We start from the raw sequence: 17334 nt of genomic DNA on the forward strand, positions 1-17334 counted from the left end.
AGTTTTGGTACTGATTTAAACCATTCAAATTCTTAGGAGCATCGCCCTCCAAGATAAAGATAGACATCCATGGTGTACCGTGAGCAACACTACAGTCTATTGCAACAGCATAAGCAAAAGACTGACAGAAGAGGAAACAGTGAAAGCTGCAGACACGAAGGAAATTCCCAAGAAATGCAGGATGACTGTGATGCAGACTGTAGTCTCTGCAGCAAGAACCACCTGTTTCTCAGGGAAAATACACAATTCCCCTGCTGCAGAGAAGAGCAGAAGACAGCACTGCTTGAGTTCATCACCACCACGACTGACCAGCAGCAGCCTGTCCTCCTGCCGCTCCTTGGCCCTGGTCCCACCGTACAAACGCTGCAGAGTCAAGCCTGACTGCCACGGCAGTAAACACTGCTGCACTCGAGTGAGCACACAACTGGGCCAGAGACAACCTCCGCACCTCCAGCATACAAACCAAACAGCCCAACGAGGAGTGTCCGGACACGTGCACCCAGACACACACAGGTGTCACGGCTCCAGGAACACAAACTCAAGTCACAAAGTCTGAGTTGCAGGGAGTCCCATGCACACACGCTGGGTTCTGGTTTCTGTGCACCCTGCGGCCACCAGCCCTGTGCCGCTCTGCCCTCAGCAGCTGCACTGCCCACGGTTTGCTTTACTGACACTTCTTGCTTTTATCTCTTTAATCCTATTAAGAACAGACCACCAAAACCAGATCTTGTGTACATGGGATGCTTCTGTGACTTCAACAAATCCAACCTGCTCAATGAGCAACTTCAATAGCAGAAATGCTTCCTTTAATTCTGCAGAGATTAAACGATGAGTCTCGTTGAAGAGGGAGGCCAGCTATTGTAACGCTGTGCCCTCAGAGCCAAGCAGCTGCCTGCAGACAGCACACTAAGCAAGAAAGACACTCTCGCCATGCTGTGAACTGCACGAGTGGATTTTTGTTCCATGCAGTTCCCTCCGACACTTCCCTATGTCAGCTCAATGCTACAGACCCTCAGACAGAACCATTTCCCATCAGAAGTGAAGGCCAGCTGCTGAACTCAGCTCATCCACGCCTACAGTCTGCAGGGAGACTGGATGCTGCTTCCTGGAAGGCTCAGAAGGGACATTTCTGCTGCCGTCACCAACACTGGGTGAGCTCACTCGAAAGATACTGGAAAGGGAGGGTTGCAGCAGGGATCAAAGTGAATGAATGAAACAGTTGGTATATAAATAAATATGTTGAACCCGGCCATACAGAACTGACACAGAAATACCTTGAGATGGGAAATTAGCTCTGCCAAACCTCCAACTTGGATTCACGCATCCAGATTAACTACCAGCAAAGTGGAGCAGCGAGGCTGGCTACATGGTCACTGTGACACCCAGCACACACACTGCATGGTGGATCGTGAGCAAGGTCAGGCGGTTGGCAGCACGCTGCTCCAAGACTGTGCTGCAAATGCACTCCTCCTCCAGCACCCACCCAACGCACACCGGCCACCAACGCCACGTGCTGGGTGTGGTGCTGCACTGGAAGTTGTGGTGCTTTAAGGAGCTGTCCTGAATGACAATCCCAGCTGTGCCTGTCAGCACAGAAAAGATGTGAAAGTCACTTTTTCTGTGCCTGCGTACAGCTCTAAAGAGGACATGCAGAGCTTCGTGCGGGAGGGAAGCACAGGAGCAATCCTGCTGTCCTCGGTCACAAAGCACAGCCGCTACCCAAGGATGGACCAGTTTTACTTCAGTTGTTCTTCTCACCTCTGCACACTACGACCTTACATCCTCCATCTGTGCCACTCAACCCGGGACGAGCTCTGCTCCCAATGCTCACAGAGAAACCAAAGCTGACAGAGCACCATGGCACCGCCTGGGGAAGGCAGAAAGGAGGGACCAGCTCCTGCAGCCACCCCGCTGCCAGTGCCCTGCCCTGCACTGTGCAGCCCCAGAGCCACTCGGCTGTCCAGGGCAGCAAATCCAAGGTCAATGTTTGACACTAAAGACAAATAACTTCTGATTAACTCCTCAGGAGAGACTTTAACTCGCTGCCATAATAAGAACCTCCACAGAGAGGGAAATCAAGAGCAGCTTCCCAAAGTAACTCCTCATAGAGCTGAGCACCACTGAGTGCTTGGGAACAACCCTGCAGCTCCACTGCTCTTTTGACCTGAATTTTCTCCCCTTCTTGCAAAAAGTTAGTACAGATCAACGTCCACAAGGCACGGAATGGAGACGCCCACAGACACCCAGCGTGTGCAGGGCGTGCACCTCCCTTCCTGGGATGGTCTGGCAGTGTAGCACAGGCAGCTCCGGACCTCGACGGCCTTCAGAGGCCGCACGTGGACTTCAGCAGTTTCCCACCAGAGCTGTTGGAGGCTTTGGATGGTGACCCCCGTGCTCCTCCTGCTCCTCCTGCTCCGCCGGCCGCTTTCCCAGCCCTTCTGCACCAGGTGCGGCTGAGCGATGGAAACAAAGCGCCGGACGGACAACAGCCCAGCTGCAGCCCGCTCTCGGGCCGGGCCGCGGTGCCGACGCGCGGGGGGAACCCGCTGGGACACGGGCCGCCGCAGACACCGAGCGAGCAGCCCGCGGGACGCCGCCGAGCGCCGCGTGAAGCGCACCGTCATCCCACGGCCGAGGCTGCACCGAACGCGGCTCCGCACGGCCGAGCGCGCCCCGAAGCCTCGCGGGTCCCCGCCGGCTCCCGCCCTGACCCCGCAGCGCCGCAGCCCGACGGGCGGCATCCCGTCCGGCACGGCATCGCGCTCGGCCCCGCGGACGAGCACCACCGCCTCCTGCGGCGCCCAGCCCGGGTTCGGCCGCGCCGCCGGGTCCATCTTGAAGCGAGGCCCGGCCCGGCCCCTCGCCGCTCCCCGCCGCCCCCGGCCCGCGGCCCGCCGCCGCCCTACCTTGGTGTACAGCTCGGAGGCGGCCATGGCGCGGGGCGCGGCCGCGCTGCGGCGGGCTGACGGGCGGCGGCGGGAGGATGCTCAGGCGGCGGCGCGGCGCGCCATATTGCTGCTACCTGGCGGGCGGCGCGGCCCCGCTCTGTGCATTGTGGGAGCGCGGCGGGCGGGCGGCGCTGCCTCCCACCGGCGGGCGGGCGGCGGACTGCCCCGAGAGCCGCGCCCGGCACGGCCCTGCCCCGCCCGCCCCCGGACCCGGCCGCGCTGAGATTGACGGGCGGCCGGTCCCGGTGCTACCGCCCGGCGTGTGCGCGCGGTGCTCGGGTCGCTGGTAGAACCCCGCGGAGTACCGGGCCCAGAGCGGCGCGTGCAGCTCCGAACCGAGGGGGCGGAGAGGAAGAACGGTTTTCAGAAGACGCAGCTCTCCCGTCGGAAGGGAAAACGCCAGCGGCACCTCCGCTTCATCAGCCCTTCCTGGGCTTCTTGCAGCTCCGCTCCTTGGGACGGCAGAACTGCAGCGCTCCGATGCGCGCCCTTCGCCTTTGGGAGCGCGCCCCAAGCACAGAAGGACCCGGAGCTGTGCGCTTCGACCCGGGACTGGCATCGCCCGGCACAGCCCGGCCGTGTCTGCAGCAGCTCTGCGCTCCGCCGGCTTCCGACTGCCCAGCAACCTGCCCCGTCCGGCACAGAGCACAGACTGACCCGCTACAGATACAGACAGCGGGCCATGGGGGAGACGGGGAGCTCAAATCACACACCAAGGAGAGACCGCGGGTATGAGGACAAAGCTCTGACCCAACAGACACTCCCAACAGCTGCTGCGGTCCGGCTGTACTTCAGTGGTACTTGAAAGGGAGGTCACAGTGAGAGCACAAAGGAAAAATAAGAGCGAGAAGAAAACACGGAGCCCTACCTGTGTTCTCTGCATTAGGTGCAGCTGTACGACCTTCACAGTGAAAACAAGGTTGATACATTTGGAGGTACTCAAAGTTGACAAGAAACAACCTGACTGTAGTGTAGATAGATCGATAGCTTCATTGTTACACCAAGAAGCAGCTCCTGCATCGTGCATCTAACGGTAAGATTCTGATGATGTCCTCATCTCGTACCTGCTAGGCCTTCCTTCTTGGCTGTTGTCACATCGTGCCTTACATAAGGAGCAGATTCTCCATCGGCCACTTGTATTGTATGGACTGTATGATTCTTCCAAATTCCCATGCAGAAATCTTGCCCCAATTGAACCTGCCTTGTCCTACAAGGGAGATTCCTCTGGAACATCACGTAGGTGTCTTCAGAGGCTTAAAACCATCACCTGAGAACTGACCCGATGTTCAGAAGAGCCCACAGCTCTCATCTGGCTTTAATTTCAGCCAGAGCTCCATTCCTAGAAAGTGCTGCACGTTTAAAAATGCTAATCCTATTTCTCAAGGAAAACTCCCACAGGTGTTTCTTCCTCAAATCTATTGAGGAAACAACTCTGAAGATCTTGTTGTACCAGGAACTCGAGGACAGCTATTCTGTAACACTGTCTAGGGATGCTGATACACTACCCACACTACCTCTTTTATTGGAAGCAACATTATTCTCTAATAAAATAAACCAAACCCAACTGAAATCTGTTGTTTTGACAACACCAGAAACAAAAAGTATGAGGCCCAATTTTAAAACAAGTATGTCTGAAATGGGTAGAAGTTCTGTCATTATTTTTCACACCAGTCAGTAAATAGGCTTCAGTACCTGCTATGTTCAGACGTACCCAGACTTGAATCTATGAGGGGTGTCTCACTACTAGAGGAGGAATGGTCAATGATCAATGATCGAACACCACAGTCGGTCCAACTCCACTTTGAGCTGAAATACATTCACCCCGCTCACACGCTCTACAAGGTCCCCCAGTCTGTTCTTTCCAACCCCCGGGATGCCCCCAGCCATCAAACAAACATGTTACTGCAGGTTCACCTGCCCAATGAATGCGGTCACTTTTAGGGAGCACAGTGACTGAACACTAAGCTCCTCCGAAGGCAGTTTTGTGCAACTAATTGAATTAGACTTGGGCATAACGCTGTACTTGCCTGGTTTGTCTTTGCCTGACAACTGATGTCCCTCCCCATGAATATTAGGGTACAAATGATGGTATTCCTTTGCATTGCCTTGGCACAGCATCTGGATGTTGCAACTCCCATTGGACACCTCTGTTAGAGATGCAGGGTACAGAGAGTATTAATATGGCTTGGTTACCATGCTAACTGCGTAGATATACCACGTGGATCTTGAAATTGCACAAGGCCCAGTACCTGAGTCACAGCACGTGATGTTAAGAGCAGTCAGATTTTGCCCAGTATCTCAATTTCTTGGAAACTGCCGGTTCAGGTGAACAGCCTACAGCGATGCAAACCTCCAAATGCCAGCTTAGCTCCCAGAAATGCCCTTCAATCAGTATAAGGGACCAAAACAATCACCTGTTACGGAGTTTTCAAACAATAAGCTTTAATTGCCTTATTAGAAAAATAAGCACTGAAATATATATAAATGTGATTACATTAAAGTAATTCTGTAGTCTAACATACTAGGAAACCAAAACCCAGTCATATTTTTTCATGGTACAGAGTAGCAAGATTTAGGGTTTAGAAACTTTCCATAGAGAACAGGGATGTATGCAGGATCATTTAGGAAACCACAGTAAAGACGAGACAGATCTCCACATTGCAATAAAAACTAAGTAGATCAATTTATTCTGTATACTATACAATGTGTAAGTTTGTAAAGAACAGTTGACATTTTTTATCACCTTAACATCTCGACTGGGTGTAATTATGTCCAACAAAATGTACTCCTGTGGCTTTTATACAAACACTGTCCTACTACGTCAAGAACAATGAGAGGGAAGCCTTTGGTGCTACAAATTTGGGGACGTATCTGCGAGGTTGGAATTAATTCACTTTCAACCATCTTGAATAAAATGTTGGTGCTACCTGCTATGATAAGCCTAGATGAGAACTAGTCTAATAACGAAACACTGTCTAACTTTAAAGGCAAAATATGAAAGGGACTGCCAGTCTACAGCGTGGGCAGGTTTTCTTTGAAAAAGGTCATTATCAAATGGTAAAACTCATATAATACATTATGTACATACGTTTGGATAGCTGAGTTATCTTGCTGGAGTAAAGAGAAAGTAAGCATCGATCTGCAGTCACATTTGCTTTACTGTTACATGATTATTGGACTTCCTAAGTTTTAAATGGTGTTTAGAGTCAAAACAGCTGTGCCTGCTGCTTGAGCTCGGTCAGATGGAAAGGCTCATAACCAGTCACCAAACTCGTTAGTATTACAGTACTTCAAATCATCTTTTTCTAGCTGAATTTGTAGTAACCTCAAGGACTGCAAGTCACTGAGTGAGCAGCGGAAGAGCTTGAGTTATCCAACCAGCAGGACAAGCTGATCTGTAGCTATGTGAGAGGAATGGTTACATTTACATGGCTGTGTTTTTAAACCTTCCCAAGCATCAAGAAAGCTCACCTGATGTGAGCTACAGAGTAATGGAACCAGACAGTACAAAGCAAGTCTCCTTCAGTTGTTGCAGTGTGTTTCAGGCCCAGTCCTATCGTTCAGTTTCGATTTTCATTTGCACATAAAACAATAAAGAGGGATTTTCACATTAGGACAAACATCTACAGAAAGCACTCTGTTTCAATATATCCAGTTTGCTTCTTATTTTTCCAGCCTAACTTCTTGCTTAAACCCAGTCAGCCCATCCCTTCAACCTGCTCTGTGAAAAATCACAAGTTCTTTACAGTGCCAGTAGAAGACACGGAATAAAGGGGCTTTCTCTAATTACAAGCAAAGGGCCACAAAGACTTGATTAGAATCAAGTTAGCGATTTCAAAAATCCTCTGGAATGACTCCTTTAAACCAAAGAGTGTACATTATACAGATACTGCTTCACTCATATTCTAATCAAAGCAGGACCAAATTAAGATTATTCACCTCATCTTGATCATTTTCTTGTATTTAATATTAGGAAAGCATTGCAGAAAATAGGGAGTCCTCTTTCTGACTAGCAGTCATTTATCCTGCAAGACCTTTCTGAATATATCAACACAAAGTGCATCCTTCTGAAAACGTGCATCTTCAAGAGTGGTTTCCCTTACAATACCTGCATGGGTACTTTGTTTTAATTCGACTGTTTAACAGAACTGTTTCTTTTAAGAAAATAGGATTCAGTACACCGATATTTCCAAAGGGTTTCTTATGCTCCCAAAGAACACCCAGCTATGATTGCCTTTATTAGAGCCAATTACATTACGGATCACTACGCTTTAATATACCCAATTGCACCGAACAAATCATACTCTGCATCAGGCTATCTAACATCAACTGCGTACTCTGGCAATCTAGTACTCACCATGTGTATCATACAAACAATGTTTGTTTCTATCTTCTCAAAATGAAAAATTGACAATTTCTCAGTAGGCCACTGTATAAATACGTTCCAGTTCTTTTTATTTCCCAAAGCCAATAAGGGGCTGCTGCATAACAGAAAGAAAAGAATCAGTTTACTACAGCTACTGCTTCAGGAGTTCGAGGAAAAAAACAACAAAAACAATTATCGCTTTTCACTTCCAGAAGTCTAAAATAGCCCAAAGACAATTGCATATCAAATCTCAGCAAGCCTAGATTTGGAATTTGCCACAAGGGAAAATCTCTAACTACCTTCCACGTCACCCTACTGAGCATTTCACCTTTAGAAGCTTAAAGAGCTGCTGAACAGAAAGGGCACCTGCCTTTAAATACACAAACGATTTTCAGATTTATATTTGAATGCTGGACATTGTTGCAAAACAAAGTGTACAACTGCAAAAGCATAAGGCCGAGTCAGGTGTAAGTAGAAGTGTTTCACAAATTTCAGGTCTGTCATTTTTACTTTCAGTAGCAAGAGTCCGGGCTCTCAGTTTCAGGCCAAGACTTGGAAAGGTACAGAATCACTTGTGCTTTGATTGGCACGTTATCTGCTTTTTAAAATGTAAAATTAATAGACATTTGCAAAAGGTTGTGCAAAACTATTGTATTTACAAAAATGGCACAAGAGTGAATTCAACAGTCTATGCACATGCACACTTCATTCACATCTTCAACAAAAGTGTGTCCTAAGCTACGGAGCTGAAAAGAACACCAGCTTCAACAGGCAGTTGTCAATAAGCACTAGATTCACAAGAGTTACACCGGAATGGGCAAATATTGCCCAAGTAAAAACTCTATTGTTAAAGCTGAAACAGGTTTAAGGCCGTTCAAGTTCAAGAGCAGAAACAAAATTCAATCAGAGCCCTGTGTTTGTTTTTATACATGCTTTACCATCTAGCAACTTGTGGTCTAAACCTCTATTTTAGACAACAAACCCAAACACAGAAGAAAAACCCAACACAACTGGAGGTTATATTAAATACAAATATGCTGTAATTAAGGTGAAATAACAAAAGCAGAAACATTAAAAGTTGTAAAACTTGCGATGTCACTTGCTGGAACCAGTCCTACACTAGGAAATGGGCAATATGTACATTTTCAAGTAGAATACATTGCTCTAACCAAACTTGTCCTTTTTTTAATCAGTGCATTGTTCTTAACTAGTCCAAACACTACACGTTTTACTCTAAACAGTACTCCCTTACAATAGCAGCACATGCTACCGCTACCTGCAAAGCTGTCAGTCTCACGACTTAGTGTAAGAAAGAAAAAGGGGATGTGAGGGTGAGAAATAACTATTAAGGAGAAATAACAGGAATGAGAATTATCATGCAGTTCAGCTGTTCTCGTCAGCCAGCCAGCTTGCTAGCAACGAGAGATGGTTTCCGCTGTGGGAGATCCTGTGGAGTAGGAATATGGTCACCAGTGACTTCTGTCTTGTCAGGAGCTGCAGTAGGCAGTTGCTTATTCTTCATCTTTGCTTTAGCCATGTTGTAATCACCAGAATCAAAGTACTTTTGCTAGAAGACAAAATACATACACCATTAAAAGCCTGAAATGTTATCAGATGCATAAACTGAATTCTGTGGCTGTATAATAGTTACAAAACTAATCCTTAAGTTTTAACAATCTCATTTAGCAAGGCAGCTCTATGTCAGTTCAAAAAAAATCACAACTAGTAGGAACACAACTCTAAAGATCAGTTACGGTGCAAGTTTAATGCAGGGCCTTAACCATACACATACGTGAACACTATTCTAATCCTGTTTTTCAAAGGGCTTTGCTCTACCGCAAATGAAACCTGGGGGTTTGTAAATCACACTGCAGTGAACAAGTTCTGCTAGACAGAATAACCAAACAATATATGAGGGAAGGCTAGAGAACAGTGTCTGCTTTATCATACCAGAAGATCAAAGCACCACAAAACTGCATGCTATCAAGAAAACCTTTATTTCTGCATACATTAAAACAGTGAAACTACAATCCCTGAAGTTCCCAAACCAATTATTTAGTTAAGCCAGATCTACCATGCAATCCTGCTAAAAAGCATTGTGTGAATTCTTACCCTAAGCTCCAGGATTCTTCAGAACACAACCATCTGAATTTGTAAAACAGCATTTGAGCTGTTAATAGCATCACCCTTAATATTCTTTGTTACCAGCACTGCACTAAGATGAGACATGGCATTTCATCCAAGGCCCCCATCAAGTCTGCTCAGTGTTTTGGGAAACGTTGTATTTTGTTTACATCTAACTATGAGGTCTCCTATTAACGTGCTTATAACCCGTGACTTGCACAGATTGTCAATTGAGGCCAAAAACCAGATTTGGGACAGAGATTTACTCTGACAACTGTTCCTTACAGTGGATAATCACCTCAGACAGAACACTCCCCATTTAGCTTCATATGGATTCACTCTTCAGAGTCAGCTGAACAAAAGCCATCACAACCTGCACTTCCAGGCAGCACTGTAACTATACTCTTCACTTGGAATTAGCACTGCCCAGCTGCAAGATGTTCAGCAGCAGTTGCTGAACGGAAGTCATTTCAACACCCAACTTAAAAAGTCTTTACCTAAGATAAGGAGGCAGGGTTTGTTCATTTTCAAAGCATGGCTTTAAAGGTGGCTTTAAATGTTCCCTTTTAGAGTCTGCTAGAACCTCAAAGGCACTGAATCTTTCTCCCATGCACACCCGATCGCCATATTTTACCAGCCTGTCTTCCCACTACTCAACCCTTTTGACAATACAATCAATTTTGTTGCTGTTGTTTGTTTTTACTGTGCTAGAACACCGTGGTACATCTGCAGACTAGGCTTTAGTTGTACTGCAACCTGACTTGGAAACAGGCTTTCATATTTTGCTCTTCGAGACTGAAGAAACAAACAAAAAACCTCTCAAACAGGAATTAGGTAATAACACATCCGAAGATTGAGCAGTTCTGTGAACTGTTCACCAAGTAAAGGTGCTTCCTCATTTAAGACACAGAGTGTGCTAAACAAGAATAACAAATAATAAAACAGAAGAGAGATATTAACAACACATCACAAATGGAAAACTGAAGGTGACAGACTGAGAATCAGAACCCACAGCTTCATACCATCTTCCATCATACCAGCAGAATCCCTAATGCTGAGGCCATTCAAATGCCCACTGGCCTCTCTATCCTCCTACTTAAAACCACATGCTGTAACAAGCTTTGCATGAAGTAGTGCTACAACCAAGATTAAGACCTTGCAGAGATTATCTTGTGTTGTTTTCTTTTGTAATCACATTTGCACTGAGTGCCAGCAGCCATCATAACTCCTTTGTGCCCAATCCTTCTGGATTGGATGCTGGTCTGTCTCCCTGAACAATAAGTACAACGCACCTTACCTTGCCTCTGGAGTGTCTACACAGACAATAAACCCACTCGGCCTCGTTTGGGTTGTCTTTGACCACAGAAGCCATCATCTCATCTCCCACCTGCCCACCCCCAGCAGCCATTACCCACACAGCACATGCACTACTTTGTGAGAGAAAGCTCATCCCAGAAACCTGCCAGTAGTAACCACTCCCTGGAGATGTTACCAGATAGCACAGAATTACATCAGCACTGAACTCCAGCAGCTGGTCTGTGAAGGATTTATACTTGGAATCACTGCGTGCACTCAGAAGGGCCCAGACGAGAGTAAATAACAGCACAACAGCAATGAAAGCACCTTCAGAAATGACAGACCAGGATTATTCCAAGAACAGACTTTACCATGTCTGTGCAGGATTACATCATCACTTCATGAATAATTAATCGAGAAAGAAACACTTGAATAACTAAGAAGGTAAGAGACACTGGTCAAATGTGAAGCAAAATTTAAACCCAAATTCACTCCCCCTTCTTTTACCTTGACTTTTTACCTGTGTACTTGTTCAGAATTACACCATCATTCCCCAGTCAGAGATGTGAGCCGGTGGCTGCGAACACCGAGCTGTCACATGATCAAATATGAATACCAACAGTGCTGTACAACTTGAAAATGCAAGAACGGTAACACAAGATCAGCACAAAACCAGGCTGAGATTCTGCCTGGCAGTGATGACTGCATTTTCTTTGAAGCCCATCACTGCCACAGTGAGCCAGCTTCTCAGCTAAGCTTGTCTTAAAATGGCAGCTGAGCCATTGGTGTTGTATGCAACCACCCAGTCAGTTTGGCATTTGTTCTGTGAACCCCCCCCCTTGAGCCTTCACAGATAAGCTCACAGTGCTTCTACTCACACAACGAACCACAGATAGCACAACTTTGGAATTTCTCGTCTGCACCCCGCGGGCAATAAAGAACTCACTCCTTTTTGAAGCCTCTTCCTCAAGAAGTCTGAGCCTCCTGGCTTCTGGCCCAGATGAGGATATCTTGCTTTCAATTTTGCTTCTTCAGCTTTTTCTGGGCTGATCACCTTATCCTCCATTTCCTGAAACAAAATTAGCAAGGTTTTAAAAGAAATCTTACAATAAATTATTTACACACAGTGCTTCTGCAGGTTCAACAGATTACTCCCACAACATATTTTATGACTCTGCTGCAACTGTAATACATTGATACCCGTTGTGAAATAGCATTAAAGTTGCTCAAAAACACACGTGCTCCCAATTAATAATAAACACTACTGTCTTTCTCTACGCTGGCCTTCCACGGGAGGCCAACACCATCTGCCATTAGAGATATGGTTAAACGAAGACATTTCTGCAGAGAATATGCATACTTATGAGAGCGCTGTAACATACAGATGTTCAAAGTGATGACGTGAAGATGACTGTAGTTGGTACATCAACCTTTCATCACTGACCTCCACTTCACAGTGCTTTGCTCTGGCTCACGCAGTAATTGGATGTGAGCAGCAGCTTCTTTGTACTCTGTCATTTCAAAAATATTTTCCATTCAAGATAATAGTTTCGCTGCCTTCCAGTATTCTGCCATGATTGTTTGTTGCATGCAAACCACGGCAAGTTCAGGAAAAATGTGTATGGATTGTGCTGAATGCTGTACTTCTTGAACAGCAATTATCATCTGAAGTCACAGAAAGACTTTCAGCCAGGAAAGAACCAACACTGAAACCAGGAGGGCCTCATATTCATCCACGACTAAGGCTTCACATTCACTTTGAGCTGTCAGAAAGCCCCTTCAGACCATCCTCCATCCACGCCTTCATCCTCTGCACTGCATCAGTCAGCACGACCACACATATTCCATGAGTTACAGGAACGAAGTCATAGGAAAAATAACCACGTACCAATTCTTTTCCTCTTTGTCAGCCTGTTCTTCATCTGGGTCGATGTACCCCTCAGGATCACTGAGCAGCTATACAAGGATGGGGGAGCAGCGGGAGCTGACCCACAACCTGCCCTGACTAACAACCATTCCCAGCTCTCTAAAGCCAGCATCCTCCCAAACCTTGCAAGCAACGTTGATAACATAATTAAAATACAACGTCCTATCTGGTTGCTCCATTACTCCAAGACCCTCTCAGAAACAGCATCTCACAACACAGCAGGAATCTGAATTAACAGGAATATCAAGCAAGGACAGAAATCCTTACGGCAGCTCGAGAGAAACTTCACCAAGGATTGGAACCGATCCTTTTTAGTTGGACAAAAACAGCCAGGCACTACAATGCAAGATGAAGACAAATAAACAAGTACCTTCTCTGACACAATGCAGAGCTCTAGGCACTGTCTCCCACCACACAATACCACACTAGGGAAGTGCACAGCTTCTATGCATATATGACAAACGTTCTTCGGTCACTATTCTTGTTCATGGTGGGTTTTTTCTAGCATGCCAACCCTGACTCTGGACCTTCTCAAAGGCTGTCCGTACAGCTAAACATTCCACCAGCTGATGCTGAATCACCGGCTACTGCTGTTGAGCCAACTCACACGGCATTAGGGCATTAGAGGGGATGTGTTTTGCCAATACCAACCAAAGGAGATATTTTTAAGAACAGAGGGCCAACAATAAAGAGCTCACACAGATATGCATTCACAGAGCATCAAAGGAGATATTTATGCAGACTCGCAGGGTTGACAAATCATCACACAGCAGGCAACCAAAACACCAAACACTGAGTTGTGCATCAATGCAGCTAAAAGGATACAGACTGCAGTCACCTTCTCTTCATGTCCAAGAACAGCTATGACCCCCTAAAACTACCTAACATGAAGAAGGATGGCAAGACAAAGACCGGGACGTCAGACACAAGCAGCTGAGAACAGGTTCCAAAATACCTAGAACGGTTCTTCAAACAAGGTGCAGTCAAACAAGGTGCAGTCAAGCTCCAGAACTCCTCACCAAAGGATGCAGGGGACACCAAGAACGTGGATGAATTCAGAAAGGCGCTGGATGTGTTCAATTGCTGCTCAGAAGGCCTTTATACCACAGCCCGAGGAGAGCCGGGGTAGCTTTTAGTGGAAGATCACCGCCTGCTTGTCCTGACCTTCTATCTTCCACAGACTACGTAGCATTGAGCTCTCTTGGAGATGCATCATTGCAACGCAAAGGCGTTAACTCAAACCCACAAGACCAATGGCACATTAGCAGTGTTTTCCCTTGAGTTATTATAGAAGCAGCAACCAAATGACTGACAACTGATGGAGAGAAATCAAGATGTACCACGCACTTCTTCCTAGTGACAACCACACAAGTTGTAATTTTAGTTCTCTATAGGAATTTTTGCACAGCTAATGAGGTCTGCTCACTTCATTAAAATGAGCTACCAGCACAGCCAGTAGTTACCTAACACATTTAAAGATGGCTTCTGCTTTTAATCTTTATGAAAAACAAGAGGTTTGCTATCTGCTGGTCAGCTGAACTGCGCTACTAAAAAGAAGCCTGGACAATCACGTTCTGAATAAAGCTCATCCCCTTTAGAGAAAGACATCAGACAAGAATATAAAGTAGAAAATGAGACGAACATGACAGCACTGTAACTGCGCAACTATGGGAACAGCCAGTTCTGAAACAAGAGGTACCACTGCTAACAGCTTCCTGACAAACACGGACTTGTAGGGCAGAAACAGCACCGCTGAACAAGCACATGTTCACCACTGCCTGAAGGTTCCTTTGTTGCCGAACTTCCTCCTGCCACCATCCCAAGTTTTCACACGGGGAACAGGAAGCACTGCTCTCATGGAAAGTTTTCACTCGACATCACCCTTCATTGAGCGTATATGTGAGCTTCCTGCAGCAGCCCAGTTTGTAAGGGAAGTCTCAGCTTGCTGCCCCTGTGTTCCTTTGGGGTTTCTTCTTTAATGGGTACTGCAGAATGGGTCGGTCAGCCAAGTATTGTGGAGCTGAGCATTAACTGCACCAACCTGACACTTTGCTTGCCCAGACAAACACTGTTGAAGGTGAACGTTGCAATGCCACAGTACTAGTGTGTAGCTCTGACATCACACGATAGAGACTCAGAGAAAATGAGGGTTTATTGCCTTTCATTAGCCCCGAGTGGCTGCTCTGACTACAACTAAACGAGAAGCTCAGCACGGGATCCTATCCGTCTGGCAAACAGCAGCGTTTCAGAGCAGCACCATTCAGGACATCAGCCCCAAACTTTGTTGGTAGCATCAGCCGCGGCCTGCTGACACCCCCAGAACACGCTAGAAGGCAGCACAATGAACGCGCTGCCGCATGTCAGCTCCTGTTAGGGCGCTATTCCAGCAGTGCCGCACAGGCCGGGCAGCGCCGAGCGCTCGGAGCGGGATTGCTCGGAGCCTCTGCCGGCAGCGCCGCGAGCAGCGCCGCAGGGAACCGCGGCCCCGATCGCCGCTCCACGCAGCGCCGTTCCGTCCCGGCTCCCGAACCTTCCGTCCCAGCGCCACTAACGCGTATCGCAGGCGGTGAATTATTAAACAAGAACTTCAGCCCGCCGGGACATACGGCCGTTTTCCCCACAGGCCCCCACGGCGGCACGGCCGCGTTTCGTAACTTCCTCGCCGGCCGCGGGGACGGCAGCCGGCGCTCAGCGGCGCCCACACGGCACGGACGGGCACGGACGGCCCCGGGAGCCGCCGCCGGCGCCGCGAGGACGGAGCACGGCCGGGAGCATCCGCCGCCGTGAGCGCTGACGGCGCGGCCGCCGCTCTGTGGAAGCGCTCAGCAGCGCGGGCTGCCCGGCCTTTGTCTGGGAAGCTCCGCCGCCCCGGGGTTATTAAGGCACCGCTTCGCGCGGGACCGGGGCTCCCCGCCGGCCTTGGCCCTCCAGCGCGGACGGAAGCGCCGCGTGCCGCCCGGAGCGCAGCACAGAGCCCGGCGGTCCTGCTCTACGGCGGACGCCGAGCGAGGGCGGCGGGGACCGCCATCCCGCTCCCAGGCTCGGGCCCCCTCCCCCCGGGCTCCCGGCGCTGCCCTCACAGCCGCTCACCCCGCCGCGGGACGGCGCCTCCTTCCGCCTCGACGAGGCGCGGATGGAGGCGGGGAGGCGCCCCGCGGCGGCCCGTTCGCCCCCCCGGGAGAGCCGCCGCCACCCACCTTCTGCTCCTCGGCCGAGGCGGGCTCGGGGCTCTCAGCAGACATGGCGCCGCGGCAGCAGCACGGCGGGCGGGGCGCCGCTCCTCCGCGCAGCGCAGCGCAGCGCTCCTCCGCCTCCGCACAAGATGGCGGCCGCTCGCAGGACGGCGCGCCGCCGGGCCAAACTTCCTCCGCGCTCAGCGTCCCGCCGCGCGGCCACGCGCCCAGCGCCTCTCGGGGGCGACTTCCGGTGCTGGCCCCGGCCCCCGTTACGTCACGCCAACTTCCGGGCCGCCGCCGGGAGCACTGCTGAGTTACCGGAAGTGCTGCGGGGCTCTGCTGGGCGCTGCGCCGGGAGGAGCGGGGATCAAGGTGCGGCGCTCACACCGTGCGTGGGACGGTACCGCTGTGTGTGTGACGGTACCGGGCTGTGTGGGACACAGATAACCTGAGGCCGCTTTCATTCTGAATGGCAGCTGTGCAGGGACTGAGTGCAGCGTGGCTCTTTAAGCCAATGCTAAGTCATTAGCATTGGACCGTATCTCCAAAGCCCACACTTGTGTCCAAGACAAATAAACACGTTACTCCCAAGGGAAAAATGATGGATTGAATGAAGTCATGTAAAAATACAGACATAAAAACACTGCATAACGTCAGTGTGAAATACAAGGTTAATCCACTAAAGGTGAGTTATGACTTTTAATGGAGTGTCCTTTTCCCGTCCCCTTCTTCCATCAGGCACACAAGCAGATGTGCGCCTTGACACAGACAAACTACTTCTAGGACATACTGTATCTGTCTGCTTGTGACTGAACATCAGATACAGAGGAACTAGGATGCGTTCTCAATATACTCCATCAGCTCCTGGTTACACATGCGGTACAACTGCAGCTGGTTTTGACTCTTTAGCTATCAAGAGACCTTTTTCAGCTCCGCAGGACACTGAAATGACTAGAAGCTGCAAGCAATTCCCTTGTACGATGCCTCCCGAGTTTCATTAAAACAAATGCTAATCTTTGAAAACCCACCGTAAGAGGGCAAAAATACTGCTCCAGCTGGAAACAGGTTCAGTAATATCTGGGTTCTGCTCTTCTGTAGCAACAGTCATTTGAATACAGAAGAGAGTCGATAAGTATCATCTGCAAAGTCTGGTCTCCCTTACTGTCCCTGACAGACGTCCTGAAGATTCTCATCTCAGAGCAGCACTGAACATACAACGCGCACATTCACTGGTTCTCCAGTCTTCATCAGATAAGGATGTTACACTCCCAAACACAAAGGTCACCTTTCACATGACTGACGCTATGAAAAAGCATTGAGATGGAAGGACAAACATTATCCGAGGTAAGACAGCAGAGAAACTCCGAGATCTTCGGCAAGCATTACGAAGCTTCATTTTCATTATTAAATATATACTTCAAATATAATCAAATGCTTCTAGCTTTATTTCTCTCAGTTACACAGTTTAACACTTAGCATAAACTGTTCATCTGACTG

The 17334-nt window shown here is 48.6% G+C and overlaps 2 protein-coding genes across 5 annotated transcripts in view; both read right to left on the reverse strand.

The window, feature by feature from the left end:
• The window catches only part of MYO5A (myosin VA), a 91207-nt gene extending 88146 nt beyond the window's left edge, over positions 1–3061 (reverse strand). For both annotated transcript variants that reach the window (XM_072346017.1, XM_072346016.1), the window contains exon 1: positions 2907–3061. In XM_072346017.1, coding sequence (XP_072202118.1) covers positions 2907–2933 — 27 coding nt within the window. In that variant the 5' untranslated portion in view covers positions 2934–3061. The remainder of the gene's footprint in view (positions 1–2906) is intronic.
• Positions 3062–5370: 2309 nt separating this feature from the next.
• Positions 5371–16035, reverse strand: ARPP19 (cAMP regulated phosphoprotein 19). 3 transcript variants are annotated; one of them, XM_072345299.1, is made up of 3 exons: positions 15859–16035; positions 11681–11803; positions 5371–8881 (listed from the first exon to the last, which is right to left on the reverse strand). In XM_072345299.1, exons 1-3 carry the CDS (start codon positions 15901–15903, stop codon positions 8711–8713), a joined length of 339 nt encoding a protein of 112 aa, XP_072201400.1. In that variant the 5' UTR covers positions 15904–16035; the 3' UTR covers positions 5371–8710. The 3 variants fall into 3 exon arrangements, with proteins under 3 accessions (XP_072201400.1, XP_072201402.1, XP_072201401.1); XM_072345301.1 differs by lacking the exon at positions 15859–16035 and adding an exon at positions 13681–13817; XM_072345300.1 differs by lacking the exon at positions 15859–16035 and adding an exon at positions 13617–13751.
• Between the last annotated feature and the right edge of the window lie 1299 nt (positions 16036–17334).

The sequence above is a fragment of the Excalfactoria chinensis genome, chromosome 10 (genome assembly GCF_039878825.1).
Source record: "Excalfactoria chinensis isolate bCotChi1 chromosome 10, bCotChi1.hap2, whole genome shotgun sequence".
In the NCBI taxonomy this organism is placed as follows: Eukaryota; Metazoa; Chordata; class Aves; order Galliformes; family Phasianidae; genus Excalfactoria; species Excalfactoria chinensis.